This window comes from Esox lucius, chromosome 11, assembly GCF_011004845.1.
Source record: "Esox lucius isolate fEsoLuc1 chromosome 11, fEsoLuc1.pri, whole genome shotgun sequence".
Classification (NCBI taxonomy): domain Eukaryota; kingdom Metazoa; phylum Chordata; class Actinopteri; order Esociformes; family Esocidae; genus Esox; species Esox lucius.
Genome location: NC_047579.1, coordinates 35,383,354 through 35,397,813, shown reverse-complemented (window position 1 = coordinate 35,397,813; position 14,460 = coordinate 35,383,354). Strand labels below are relative to the sequence as shown.

At 47.4% G+C, this 14,460-nt stretch overlaps 1 protein-coding gene across 3 annotated transcripts in view; it reads left to right on the top strand.

The window, feature by feature from the left end:
* smurf2 (SMAD specific E3 ubiquitin protein ligase 2) overlaps window positions 1-14,460 on the top strand; it is a 55,511-nt gene that overhangs the window by 17,905 nt on the left and 23,146 nt on the right. For 2 of the 3 annotated variants that reach the window (XM_010874499.4, XM_010874500.4), the window contains exons 2-6: window positions 5,356-5,394; window positions 6,943-7,051; window positions 10,376-10,509; window positions 12,404-12,469; window positions 13,117-13,201. In XM_010874499.4, coding sequence (XP_010872801.2) covers window positions 5,356-5,394; window positions 6,943-7,051; window positions 10,376-10,509; window positions 12,404-12,469; window positions 13,117-13,201 — 433 coding nt within the window. The other variant, XM_020051060.3, reaches the window with a different exon arrangement.

The window sequence follows — 14,460 nt, the reverse complement described above, 5'->3', positions numbered from 1 at the left end:
CAGTTTTCAATCTGTTCATTTCTTTTTATAAAGTGCTTGCAAATATGGAACAACATGAGAGGCATTAAACAACCATCATTGAGAGACCTGTGTGTATTGGGGGTTTGACATGCACGAGAAGCAGGCACTTCCCCACAATGGAAAAGAGCCCTTGAGAAATCACTAACTGAAATACATAGTCATGCGGTAACACTAACTCCTACTATAATTGCAATATAATTTTGACAATTTAGACCAAGTATATTTGTGATGAATTTGCTTGTTTGTGTTTGATAATGCTTAATGTTATAATTCAAAACAGTTTGAACAATTTTAATGTCCTTAAGAAAAGGCAGCTGGAATAAAATCCACCTCAAAATTCTCCATGGAGGTTGATCCCCCCCACCCCCCTTCAGTACTAGGCTTAATCTTTGTCCGCGAAACGGAACCTTAATGTTTATAATACATGAACCAGAGATGTTTACAACTTTTTCACTTGGCTTTTCAGGTTAAATTTGTAGTCATTAAGTCATATCAGTGCTACCTTTATGAAACAACTGTTTGTGGAAATGTTTTCACATTTTTCTTGTCCTGGTATCTAAATCTCAACTGTTTTTGTTTTAGTGAATTCTATGTGTGGCTGCATGTCAGCCATTTTCCCCTGCTCACTCACCTGTGCCCAGTACCTCAGCAGACTAACCAGCAGAGTATCCAGAACACACACGTTTAGACTCTGAACCAGAACTGGCAATTGACAAATAAAATGCACTATGCCCACTGTACACAGTGTGGTACAGCAGTCACGGGTAATTCAATGTTTGTGGCTGCATTAGCTAGGTTTAAGTAGAAAACCCTAATTCTGCAGCTCCAAACACAGGCTCTGCAGGGATAAGTATGTGACCCGAGAGGCTGCCACCAACGCTCTAGGCTTTCCGATGTAGTACACAGCCACCTGAACTAGTGAGGAAGCCGAGCGAAATTCAACTAGGTCTGTGATATTTCAAAAGAGATGCCACTTATGTTTAAGTTGTAATCATAGCATTCTACAAACAACAGGCCCCCAGTCAATCCAACATTGGCATGGTGTTATTGATGTCGTAAAGTCAGGATATAAAATAAATATATAACAGGTAGTTTGAATCCTAAATGTGACCCAGAAATGTCTCTACGAAGGAATGTGAGTTAAAAGCTCTATTAATTCAAGGATATTTCTTTGACTGTTTTCCGCATTGTAGAATAATAGCGAAGATATAACAAAAAAATAACACATCGAATCATGTTGTAACCAAAAAAGTGTTTAACCGACCACTTGTTGGTTGCTTTTCCTTCTAACTCATCCAAAACCATCACACTTGGATTGAGGTCAGGTCATTGTGTTTGGCCTGAATATTGAAACACATTTCTGCCTTACCTGTTTTTATTCTAAGCTTAGCTGGCTGGAACATATGGAGCCAAATTGAGCTCAAATGTATTGACTGTAAGAAAAGAAAAACGTAACCGAAATATGTAATAAATATGTAATCGTATTAAAGAATAAATTCAAGCCTGGAAAAATGCTCAAATCATTAAAAGGATTTTCACATCCGATCTTAAAATGTGTTTGTTTAAACAAGTTTTTTCCTCGTTCTCTTCTTACGATTACATTTTCTTCCCACCTTTGTTCGAGTTATATTTTCTCAAAACCAAGTTTTGAGCCTGTATTGACGTGGAGGCGGGGCTTTATCTGGGCATAGAATTCTCGCACGTGATTAGCCATGAAACGAACGTGGTCTCAGGATTGGCCTCTCAGGTGCCATTGTCTGGTTATCTCTGAATTTCCATTGCTTTGTCTTGGGTTTGTTGTTGTCAGAGCTGTAATTCTGCCTGTTCTATATTTTTTGTATGTATAGGTCTTTACCTCTTGTATAGATGCCTAGGTTTAATGTTTGCTCACAGGAGTCCTGATGATTCTGGGGTGATGAGTCACTTGCCTACTCAAGGCGGATTGGCGTATTATTTTGTCACTGGCTTTTCCTCTTTCGCTGTTGGCTATGATATTCACCATTGGCTTCACTCACTGATACGTTCATGTCCATCTGCTATTACCTTGTTGAGATGCAGCTTGTAAAATACAGAGAATGACCAGGTTTGAAAGTAAAGTTCTTTTAATGAAGTTTGCTGTTTTTGAAAAGCTTGGTTTTAGGGGCCCAGCATGTCATTCAGTCTTAGTTGGCTGTAAAAAAAAGTTTTTTTTGTCATTAATCTTGTTCTGGAGGCAGACCTGCTGCCAGTGCAGAAATTATGATCTTTCATTTCAAACAGGCGGCATGTCCTAAGAGCACATTTCACAAGATTTAGCGCTTATCCCTACCTATACATAAACGTAAGTCTTTGTAATTCCAGGAACAGTAAACCTATCAAGTAATTTCTGCAAGATTGGTGGTGAAAAACACCAACCTGCAAAAGAAACAAGGGAGACCTGAATAGAGGAACAAAGTGCCATAGTGTTTTGTCAAAACCTCTTACTGAATCTCACAGCTCCTTACACTCCCTCCCAGCTCCTTACACTCCCTCACAGCTCCTTACACTCCCTCCCAGCTCCTTACACTCCGTCCCAGCTCCTTACACTCCCTCCCAGCTCCTTACACTCCCTCACAGCTCCTTACACTCCATCCCAGCTCCTTACAATCCCTCACAGCTCCTTACACTCCCTCCCAGCTCCTTACACTCCCTCCCAGCTCCTTACACTCCCTCCCAGCTCCTTACACTCCCTCCCAGCTCCTTACACTCCATCCCAGCTCCTTACACTCCATCCCAGCTCCTTACACTCCCTCCCAGCTCCTTACACTCCATCCCAGCTCCTTACACTCCCTCCCAGCTCCTTACACTCCCTCCCAGCTCCTTACACTCCGTCCCAGCTCCTTACACTCCCTCCCAGCTCCTTACACTCCCTCCCAGCTCCTTACACTCCCTCACAGCTCCTTACACTCCATCCCAGCTCCTTACAATCCCTCACAGCTCCTTACACTCCCTCCCAGCTCCTTACACTCCCTCCCAGCTCCTTACACTCCCTCCCAGCTCCTTACACTCCCTCCCAGCTCCTTACACTCCCTCCCAGCTCCTTACACTCCATCCCAGCTCCTTACACTCCATCCCAGCTCCTTACACTCCCTCCCAGCTCCTTACACTCCATCCCAGCTCCTTACACTCCATCCCAGCTCCTTACACTCCATCCCAGCTCCTTACAATCCCATACAGCTCCTTACACTCCTTTACAGATTCTGACACTCCCGCTCATCTCCTAACACTACATTTTGCCTGTGAATAATGAATTAAATCACTAGAGCTTGTGTGAAGACCCTTTAGTTTCTGTAGTGAGAGCGATGACCGGCATACATGTGTGGAATAGATGAATACCAGATGCTTGAGTAATGAGGTGGGTTTCACTGGCACGTAACACATTCCCAGGGATGTTTGGGGAAATAAATTATTTGTCTTTTGTTGAGGATGTTCTCCATCCCCATCCTGCGTGAGGGTTTCGATTTGATTGGTTAATTCATCTTTTTTTTTCAAAAAAAAATAATACGTTTGCATGTGCTGAGTGTGTAGATGCCCTGTATGATTAGTGTGTGTAATTCAGTCCGCAGCGCTCCTGAATAGTGTTCTGTTCCTACTGCGTTGTTCCAGCTGAACTGATTTGGGAGTCCTGTTATGTGTCACTCGCAGTGTAAGCACTGCGGTTCTCCCTGTGTTTTTAGTTGTGGTCGGGGAGGCCAATGAATAGCGGCCTCTGTAGATTCCAGGGGCCAAGGCTGCAGTCTGCTCCTATATGTGTGTAAGTAGTTTGCGTAATTTGAAATGCACCCCTCAACTACAATAAAAATCCAGTGCACCATGACCTGTGTCTTTGACCTATAGTAGGCCTGAGGGACTGGGTCCAGGACGGGCTGACTGTGACTTAGTGTGCGGTGGCGTGACTTTGTGTGATTTTGTGTGCGGCTATGTGACTTATAGTGTGCCTCCATGTGGCCATTGAGCGTCGTCACCCAGGCCCAGTGGCGGGGGTTTACGTGGCTCTGCCTCATTTCCTCAGCAGCCCTCTACGGCTCTTACTGGGGACCTTCGCGATCTACTACTGTCGCCTGCCAGCTGGATGCTGTGTTGAAGAGTATGTCCAAATAGTTCAAATTGAATGAGTGTACCAAAATGTTGCCAACAGCTGCCCGAGCAATGTTGTTTTTTTAAAGCCTATTGTGGTTGAGTTGCTGTTAATCACCTACTATAGGACGGGTGTCACTATAAGGCATGCTGATTCCATACTGTCACTGAAGGACGGGTGTCACTATAAGGCATGCTGATTCCATACTGTCACTGAAGGACGGGTGTCACTATAAGGCATGCTGATTCCATACTGTCACTGAAGGACGGGTGTCACTATAAGGCATGCTGATTCCATACTGTCACTGAAGGACGGGTGTCACTATAAGGCATGCTGATTCCATACTGTCACTGAAGGACGGGTGTCACTATAAGGCATGCTGATTCCATACTGTCACTGAAGGACGGGTGTCACTATAAGGCATGCTGATTCCATACTGTCACTGAAGGACGGGTGTCACTATAAGGCATGCTGATTCCATACTGTCACTGAAGGACGGGTGTCACTATAAGGCATGCTGATTCCATACTGTCACTGAAGGACGGGTGTCACTATAAGGCATGCTGATTCCATACTGTCACTGAAGGACGGGTGTCACTATAAGGCATGCTGATTCCATACTGTCACTGAAGGACGGGTGTCACTATAAGGCATGCTGATTCCATACTGTCACTGAAGGACGGGTGTCACTATAAGGCATGCTGATTCCATACTGTCACTGAAGGACGGGTGTCACTATAAGGCATGCTGATTCCATACTGTCACTGAAGGACGGGTGTCACTATAAGGCATGCTGATTCCATACTGTCACTGAAGGACGGGTGTCACTATAAGGCATGCTGATTCCAGTCTGTTTTGAAGAGTATTGGAAGGGAACACAAGACTCTGTCATGTCATTGAGTCATCACACTCACCTTTCAGATTGTAGGGACAGGCGCAATGCAGTCTGGCTTAAGAGCCGCATTCAAGTGTTTCCTCTATCCCCTGACCATCACATTACTTAGGTCTTCATTACAAACTGGACAAGAAATGGCCCGGCAGGTGATATGTAGCCAAGAAAGTCCATCTATAGGGAGATGGAGCGCATTTCCATTCATGTCCATGAACGGCAGTGTATCAGAGCTCTCCCTTGGCAGTGCTGTAACCGCAGAAACAACCACCCGACAGCCTGTTAACATGTAATGCGTGTCTGTCTGCCACAACTACAAATAACACGCGACTCTTTTTCTCTCTTTCAGTCCTCTGCGCCAAAAACCTGGTGAAGAAAGACTTTTTTCGTAAGTAACCCAATAAAAGCTGTCTTACTGGTATTCAACTACACGTTTAATGGCCTTATAGTTTCATGGTCGGTGGGCTGAAAGACTTTGAAGTCCTGCACTGAGATAAGTATCTCATTCCCCCATGAGAAATGTCAAATTTCTCGTCCTGCCACCATACTAACACACTCAGCCAGCCACCACACTAGACTACACCAGCAGAGAGGACCAGGGATAGTAGTCTGTACAGATGCGTGATTCAATTACGTCACCAAGATATCGCTCATTATCAATAATATCTAGTATTTTTTAAGGAAACTAGAACTATTCCTTAATTCTTCTATTTACGATTCACACATTGAGTCTCACAGGTCTGAAATATCTAAGAATGCAACATCAGTAAAACATTTCTACAAACATTTACAATAGCATTTCAGTGTCTGCTAGGTGTCGGTAGAGGCCCCAGTGTTTGGGTGTGTTTGGGTTAGGCTGTCATGGAGAGTGAGCATGTAAAGGTCCCTCACTCAGGTGGTTTCTGTGGTGCCCATTCCTCCCATTCCAGCACTCAGGGGCTGAATAAACAGTCAGCCAGTCAAGGCCTCATGGAGAGAAGTCAGCGTTTGTGTGTGTGACTGTGTGTGTGACTGTGTGTGTGTCAGTGTGTGTGTCAGCAATGTGTGGTTGTCTGGGTTAGTGTGTTTTAAGCATTTGCAACAGTATGTTTTTTTGGTTTATTGTCGGCCTGTTGTGTGTGTGTGTTCGTCAGGGTGTATGTGCATGTGTTTGTGCATGATGACACATTCCAGGTTGTTTGCAGGTGATGCTTTGAGTCCATCAGATGCGTTAGCCCTTTTATGTAACACCAGAAGACATTCACTGTGTTGAAACTCTCTATTGGGATTGTCGAGCTGCGTTGCCTTTTGTGTGCCGCATGTGCTCATACTTTTTTTGTTTGCGGTTTGAGTTGCAAGTTTATGAACAATGCAAACTACAGCTAGCTAGTTGAACAGTAGTTTCAATAGATTAATTTGTTCGATATTTCAGTAACTAAAAAACTAATTAAGACATTGCCAGCACCCACCTTTCACTTTCTCCAAAAATATTTAAGATTCAACTGACCAGGTTGATAACTGTGTTACTAGCGCAGTGTTCCCCGTACCAATCAACGCGCTTTGATAGAATAGGGAACCCACAGAGAACTGGAACACTGTCCTCCGTGCTGCCCCCCTTTCTTCAGCCTTGGAAAACACATAGGTTTATAATGCAGGACTACAGAGCCAACAAAAAGCATGTAATTCAAAATGCATTTGTGACTTGGTGGACAGGCAGTGTAAATGCCACCCAACAGGTCACAAAGGCACCGTCTGTTAGTGGCAGTGTTAATGTCATTTCCACACGGATTTGTAGGTATGTCAGTCACCGTCTCCGGTTCACATCCTCCCCAACCCCCAACCAGAAACAGGGTGGTCGAATGTCTGTCTGCACAATGACAGAGTGAGGCCTGTAGCACTCCTTCCCTTGGCCAAGACAATGTGCTGAGGCAGAATGTATGTGTTTGTCCCACTGCAGGCCTCCCTGATCCCTTTGCCAAAGTGGTGGTGGACGGCTCAGGACAATGTCACTCCACAGACACTGTGAAGAACACCCTGGACCCCAAGTGGAACCAACACTACGACTTGTGAGTCCCTTAACCCAGATGATAGATACTTGACATAGTAGCCATAAAGCAGCAGCTGGGACACGATGGAACAGACATCTTTTCTACATTATGAACATGCCTATGTAGCAATGAAGCGGGATTATAGTATTGAAACAGCCACACTGTAATCATCACCGACGTCATGCAGGTGCTCCGGCCATCACTTCCCCCACTTCAGTCAACTCCATGACTTCCCCCACCTCAGTCAACTCCATGATTTCCCCTATCTCAGTCAACTCCATGACTTCCCCCATTTCAGTCAACTCCATGACTTCCCCCACCTCAGTCAACTCCATGACTTCCCCCACCTCAGTCAACTCCATGACTTCCCCCATTTCAGTCAACTCCATGACTTCCCCCACCTCAGTCAACTCCATGACTTCCCCCACCTCAGTCAACTCCATGATTTCCCCCATCTCAGTCAACTCCATGACTTCCCCCATTTCAGTCAACTCCATGACTTCCCCCACCTCAGTCAACTCCATGACTTCCCCCACCTCAGTCAACTCCATGACTTCCCCCATTTCAGTCAACTCCATGACTTCCCCCATTTCAGTCAACTCCATGACTTCCCCCATTTCAGTCAACTCCATGACTTCCCCCACCTCAGTCAACTCCATGACTTCCCCCACCTCAGTCAACTCCATGACTTCCCCCACCTCAGTCAACTCCATGACTTCCCCCATTTCAGTCAACTCCATGACTTCCCCCATTTCAGTCAACTCCATGACTTCCCCCACCTCAGTCAACTCCATGACTTCCCCCACCTCAGTCAACTCCATGACTTCCCCCACCTCAGTCAACTCCATGACTTCCCCCATTTCAGTCAACTCCATGACTTCCCCCATTTCAGTCAACTCCATGACTTTCCCCACCTCAGTCAACTCCATGACTTCCCCCATCTCAGTCAACTCCATGACTTCCCCCACCTTAGCCAACTCCAATGTACCAAGTGGATGTCAGATGTGTTTTAAACATTGATTGTGCAGAAATCTGCGTTTCTTTCTGTCCTTTCACCGATTTGGAGGCTAGCGATGACAGAACTCCACAGGGGAAGCTGGTGTGAAAACACTGGCGGGTTATCCAGTGTTTACCCAGCTGTCAAATATAACTAACAGAAAAGGGAAACACTTGTCTCCGTTTGTTTGGTTGCTCAGGATACCGGACTCTCTCCCAACATGGCCGTTTAATTACGTGTTCGTGTCATGTTTGACAGAAGGGAAACACACAGCTCTCAGTCAGTCCATTTGGGGAGGAGAGTGGGTGGCCTAGACAGGCACAGTGAAGGACCTGTGTTCCCTCAGACCCCGGTCAGTCTGGGTTCCCTCAGACCCCGGTCAGTGTGGGTTCCCTCAGACCCCGGTCAGTGTGGGTTCCCTCAGACCCCGGTCAGTGTGGGTTCCCTCAGACCCCGGTCAGTGTGGGTTCCCTCAGACCCCGGTCAGTGTGGGTTCCCTCGGACCCCGGTCTGTGTGGGTTCCTTCGGACCACGGTCAGTGTGGGTTCCCTCAGTCCCCGGTCAGTGTGGGTTCCTTCGGACCCCGGTCAGTGTGGGTTCCCTCGGACCCCGGTCAGTGTGGGTTCCCAGTCAGTGTGAGTTCCCAGTCAGTGTGGGTTCCCTCAGCCCTGGTTTGTGTGAGTTCCCAGTCAGTGAGGGTTCCCTCAGACCCTGGTCAGTATGAGTTCCCAGTCAGTGTGAGTTCCCAGTCAGTGAGGGTTACCTCAGACCCTGCTCAGTGTGGGTTCCCAGTCAGTGTTGGTTCCCTCAGACCCAGTCTGTGTGAGTTCCCAGTCAGTGTGAGTTCCCAGTCAGTGAGGGTTCCCTCAGACCCTGGTCAGTGTGGGTTCCCAGTCAGTGTGGGTTCCCTCAGACCCGGGCAGTATGCTCATCATTTACACGTCAGGGCCGCTGTGGTGTTGTCAGTGTTCAGACCAACAGACTAGCCTGTGACCTGCATGCCAAGGGTAGCCAACTGGCAAATCCTTGAGTCACTGGCAAACTGCCTCTTCTCCACTCCTAATCCAGCCCAGGAAGTTTGTAGAGCAGACAGACTGGACTTTAATATGGCTCTTTGGCCGTATTAGGGAGAAACGACAGGACAAACATAATAAATGTTTCTGCATGCTACATAACTGAATTTCAAATAAGTATGTGTCAGTGAGTGTGTAGTATGAGATACTAGATAGGAACGAATGAAAAAACCAAATGAAAAGTGTTGTGTAGCCATAGTCTGGCCCAGACCCCCATCCCTCTTCTCTCCAGCAGGGAGGGGGGATCTTGGGGAACAGGTGGCTGTGGTGTCCCCAGGCCCAGCTGGTCTTGTCCCACTCACTGAGGAAGTGGGACTTAACATGCGCCCAGTTCTAAGCCAAGTACAAACTCATCTATTCCTGGCACAATGTGGCTCCATGCAGCCTGGCCTGTCTTGCACCAACTGCCATGCGATATGGCGATAGACGCAGCCCACCACAGATGAAACAGAGCTGGCCTAAGGGGAGAAGCCCTGGTCCTCTTATCTGAGAGTATGGTATGTTCGGCATGTGCGTGCTGTGTGCAAACATCCAGCATCTTGTTTTGAAAAGGTTACTCTAACGTATAGTCTACTACACTTATTGGTTAATACATTAATATCCAGATCTGTGTTGCATGTAACCACCCCCCCCTCCCCCATCCCTGTCTGCCCTGCATTGTAATCTCAGCACTCCAGACAGGCATTTGGCTTCCACTCAAAATGTCCAGACGTCTTACTCACAGCACCATTGTTTCACATCCTTTTCGGTAAGCAGCATGATAATTACAGAGGGATGCGGTCTGCTAAGTGTATGGATGATTAGTTTTACACTGAGGGAGGGAACCAGGTCCAACAGATGTGCCATGACAGGGTCATGTAGTGTGAAGGTGAGTAGCCTGGCCAGACACGGACACACACACGGCACCTGAGAGTGGCAGAGGAATATCGTGGTTCAGATGTTCACGCTCACTCTTTTTTTTTTTTTTTATCCCGCCTCTCTTTCTCCCTCCACTCCTCCAACTCACTCTCCCCCCGGATGATTGGGAGTGAAGGGCTGCCTTGGGATGTTTAATGAATGGCATTCGTTCGCCTGCTACCCAGCCACTCGGGGTCGGGAGTTACACTGACACCGGGTGGAGAGGCTGCAGCCCTGCGGTGACAGTCGCTGGGCGGATGTGTGCCTCCACAGCCGAGACATCCGGGCGGAGCCTGGTGGAACACGACATTCACATGGGCTTTAGAAAACATGTAGTGACCCAAAACTGGTCCCCCCCCCCCCTTCTGTCCTCAGATACATTGGCAAGTCTGACTCCATCACCATCAGCGTGTGGAACCACAAGAAGATCCACAAGAAGCAGGGGGCCGGCTTCCTGGGCTGTGTGCGCCTGCTGTCCAACGCCATCAACCGCCTCAAAGACACAGGCTGTAAGGGTGATCTGATGGGGCTGCTGTGTGCCTGGGCATGAATGTGGTAGTTATCCCCTGCTCCAATTGCAGTGACAGATTCAGTTGTCCCCTCTTTCTGGGCACGCTTCCTTAGTTCTCCTGATGGGGCAGGGCCCAGGGGCTGCGAGGTAGGGCTGCACGGTTCAATTAATCACAATCAAAATCGCGATGTTGACACGATATCCAAAGTGCACAACTTCTGTCATTTTCGGTTTCAAAAAAGGTGAATGAGTCACACGTCAATCAAGTTTAATAACACGTTATGTAGGCTATGATTTCTATTGTCTCTATTTTGAAGTGAGATCATCAACACTGTTTACCCCCTGTTTGAGAATCACAATAGTTATAATAAATCGTAATTGCAGTTTTTGGCCAAAAACCAGCAAAAGCCTATGGGTGTCATGTCAGACGAGAATGTGTCTTACTGATTGGGGCAGTGCCAGCCGTCCAAACAGGGTCCCAGGCTCTACCTCCTAATGTATGGACACTGTGCCCATTGGCCATGCTGCAGTTTAGTAGACAGAAAAATGAAAAATACACCAGACCCAGTGCTTTTCCTAGAAACCCCTGACACTGTTGTTGTTCCCGGCGAGACACAGGAAACCTGAACCCAGTGCCACAGCTGTGAGTGGTTTTCCTCTGCATTTCCTCTCATCCCTCCCTCCCTCCTCATCACCTCCTCCAGCCCTCTCTCTTTCCTCCTTGTCTGACTAGCAGCAAGCGTTTGCCACAGTGACTAACCTCCATCTATCTCGGTCTACAAATCTAGACAACCGGTCATTTCACACAGACATGCATCATTTTACAGCTATTTAAATGTAAGCATAGATGTATGTCCCTCTGTTGTGGTCTTATTGAAGTGTATGTTTGTCATTCTTTTGCTGGTGCACTTTCCAGCTGTTGCATGTCCTGTCCCCAGACTTCCTGGGGGCTCTGGGTTGTGTGTGACTTTGTGTTAGTGTGCGCTCGATGGCCCAGCCTTGTGGCCGTTTGTTCGGCCCTGTTTAGTCTAGACGGACATCCTGAGCTGATCTGATTGACACTCAGACAGCAGTGAAAAGATAGTGGTATTTCTCATGCCTACAGGCAACATAGTATTCCTGAACTAATTTCTTGTGTTTTTATACCCCCTTGTCTTTCCCCCAGCCTGGGTCGAGAGAGTAGACAGAGTTTCCAAACCGGCTGGGTTTAATGGTGATTCTGAGTGGGATAGTGTAGGCTTTGTGCAGAGATTTGTCAAATGTTTGACCTCTGTAGTGAACTACAAGCTGCTCAGTACCAATGCTCAGTGGGGTTTTTTATGTCCCATTGCTGCTCCTCAGACCATCTGTTCCTGTGCATGTCCCAGGCCAAAGCCTCAGAGGGAGAGAGGAATTCACTGTGGGTTATGTAAAAGATACAGAGCAACAGTACTTGTCTGCTGGGAGAAAATCACTCCCAACACGTGCTAGTTGACGTGTCTCTCAGGACATGGTTACATTACACTGCATTTTCCGAGACATATCCAAGAAGATATATTGAAATGCAAGATTTTGTTGTGTGAACAGTTACTGATAGCTTGAGACGCCACCTTCTGATGTAGCGTGCACAACATGTTTGATAGAGCCCCCCCCCCCCACCCCCCCAAGTGTGAAGACAATTGTGTCAGAACTGTATTTCTGTGCCCAGGCACATCGCACGATTTTCACGCAATTGACAGCCCTAATCCTGTGCGGTACGTCTCCAACATGCCGGTGTAAATTCGGTCACTATGGCAGCGGTCATGCAAACTTGCCGAAGTCTACCTAGCGTTTTATTCTCTCTCTCGTAATGTGAACAAGCCCTCAGTCAGTAAAGCAATCTCCCTTTCCTGTCCTCCCTCCCCCTCCCACAGATCAGAGGCTGGACATGAACAAGCTGGGCCCCAATGACAGTGACACAGTGAGGGGTCAGATAGTAGGTGAGTACAGCAGCAACTGACCAGACTGGTAACGCCGAGGAGTCCTCAGTGCTCAGACCAAGACACCTCCCACCCCATGTGAGCTCCCCGCGGTAACCTGAGCCCAGTGACTCTGTGGTGTGTCAAGTGCTGAGTCCCGAGCGTGCCGCGCTTCTGACATCGGGCTTTTCGAGCACGTCTCTCAGACAGCCCACCCTGAGGTGTGCTCCACAGGGTCCGGTGGGTGGCAGCAGCGCCGCCACCTGATCCACCGGCATGTGCGTTCGGCAGCCCGGTGGTGACAGCGAGGCCGGGGTTAGACAGCCTAAGAAGACGTGGAGTCTGGCTTCCACACTCACTTGTTGGGTCTTCTCCAGAACTGACATTTGGGGACTGGTCAGACCACCGTCAGAGTGTAGACAGCTGGTACTTCTCGTTCCAGACACCACCATCTTGCCACCCACAAGAGGATTTAACCGTCTGATCTTCTTTAAAATGGATACCCCGTTTACCCCCAAATGAAATCATTACAGTATTACATTACAGCAATGTAAAAAAAAAATGTTTACAATAATAATAAGTTCAGTTGTAGCTTCTGGTATGCGAGGACATGAATAGAGCATGATTACCATCCAGTCCTCTGAATGTGGATGTGCCTGTGTTTCCAGTGAGCCTGCAGTCCAGAGACCGGATAGGCTCAGGAGGCCCTGTGGTTGACTGCAGTCGTCTGTTTGACAATGACCTGCCAGATGGGTGAGTGCTGTATCCCTCCTTTTTGAACTGTACTGAGTTGTAAAGGTCTTCACGGGCCTGTCAGACTCTTACCTCTTAGATCCAACCTGGGACCCAAGTCAAAAGCAGAAAGAGGTTTTATTGCCAAGTTTGACAACAATCTAGGAATTTGTTCTGGTCCGTTGGCGCAGCAATTTAGTACATTTTTTTTTTTTAAACAAATGGTGGACTGAGCATAAAAACAGTAGACCGAGCATTAATTAATGGCTAAGAAATATATTAAAGAATATGTAAGGTGCAGGATTTGTCCAGTTCAGGGTTGTGTGTGTATGTAGGGAAGGGTTATAGATTTGTCCAGTTGAGGGTTGTGTGTGTATGTGAGGAGCAGGCTACAGTAAGTTTAGTTCCTGGGGTATGTTCATGAGGGCAGGAAAGAAACTTTTAGGCTTTGGCAAGTTGAACTGCCACAGGAAGTACACCCTCTGCTGTGCTTTCTTTGTAAGTGAGGTGATATTCAGCTCCCATTTGATGTCCTGGGCGATGGTGGTGCCCAGAAAGCAAAAGACTCCACAGAGTTGACTGGGGAACCACCCCCAGCAATGGGGGGAAGGGCAGCTGGGCTTCTCCTGATGTCCACAATCATCTCCATAGTCTTTAGGGCGGTGAGCTCCTGCAGTCAGAAGTTGTTCTGACTGTACCAGGACACCAGATGGTCGATCTGCCACCCTGTAGCTGGACTCGTCTCCATCAGAAATAAGTCTGATGAGGGTGGTGTCATCCGCAAACTTCAGGAGCTTGACAGAGTGGTGACTGGAGGTGCAGCTGTTGGTGTACAGGGAGAAGAGTTGGGGGGACAGGACACAGCCCTGGGGGGGTCAGTGCTGATGGTCAGGGGGTCAGACAAGTGCTTCCCCAGCTTCACGTTTCCTCTTGTTGGACAGGAAGGTTGTGATTGGGTTTAGGTCTGACATTCTGACTTTACTCTTAGAACTGGGTCAGTATAATATAATTGCCACAGGTCTCGGGAATGTGCAGTTAAATTCTATTTACCCATTGGACTTTTTCTCAGTTCGTTTAATGTGTGAGGTGATGAGAAGTGCACAAGCGTGTTATCTGTCAGCAACTCAATGAAATGGGTATCCACCAATATAAATTGGCCAGGAATTTTAAATGGCCAATTATTTCAGACCCATTGTGGTTTTATCTGAATAGGCGTCCAATATACTCACGTGTGCATGTGTGTCTGTACAGTGGGGAAAACAAGTATTTGATACACTGCC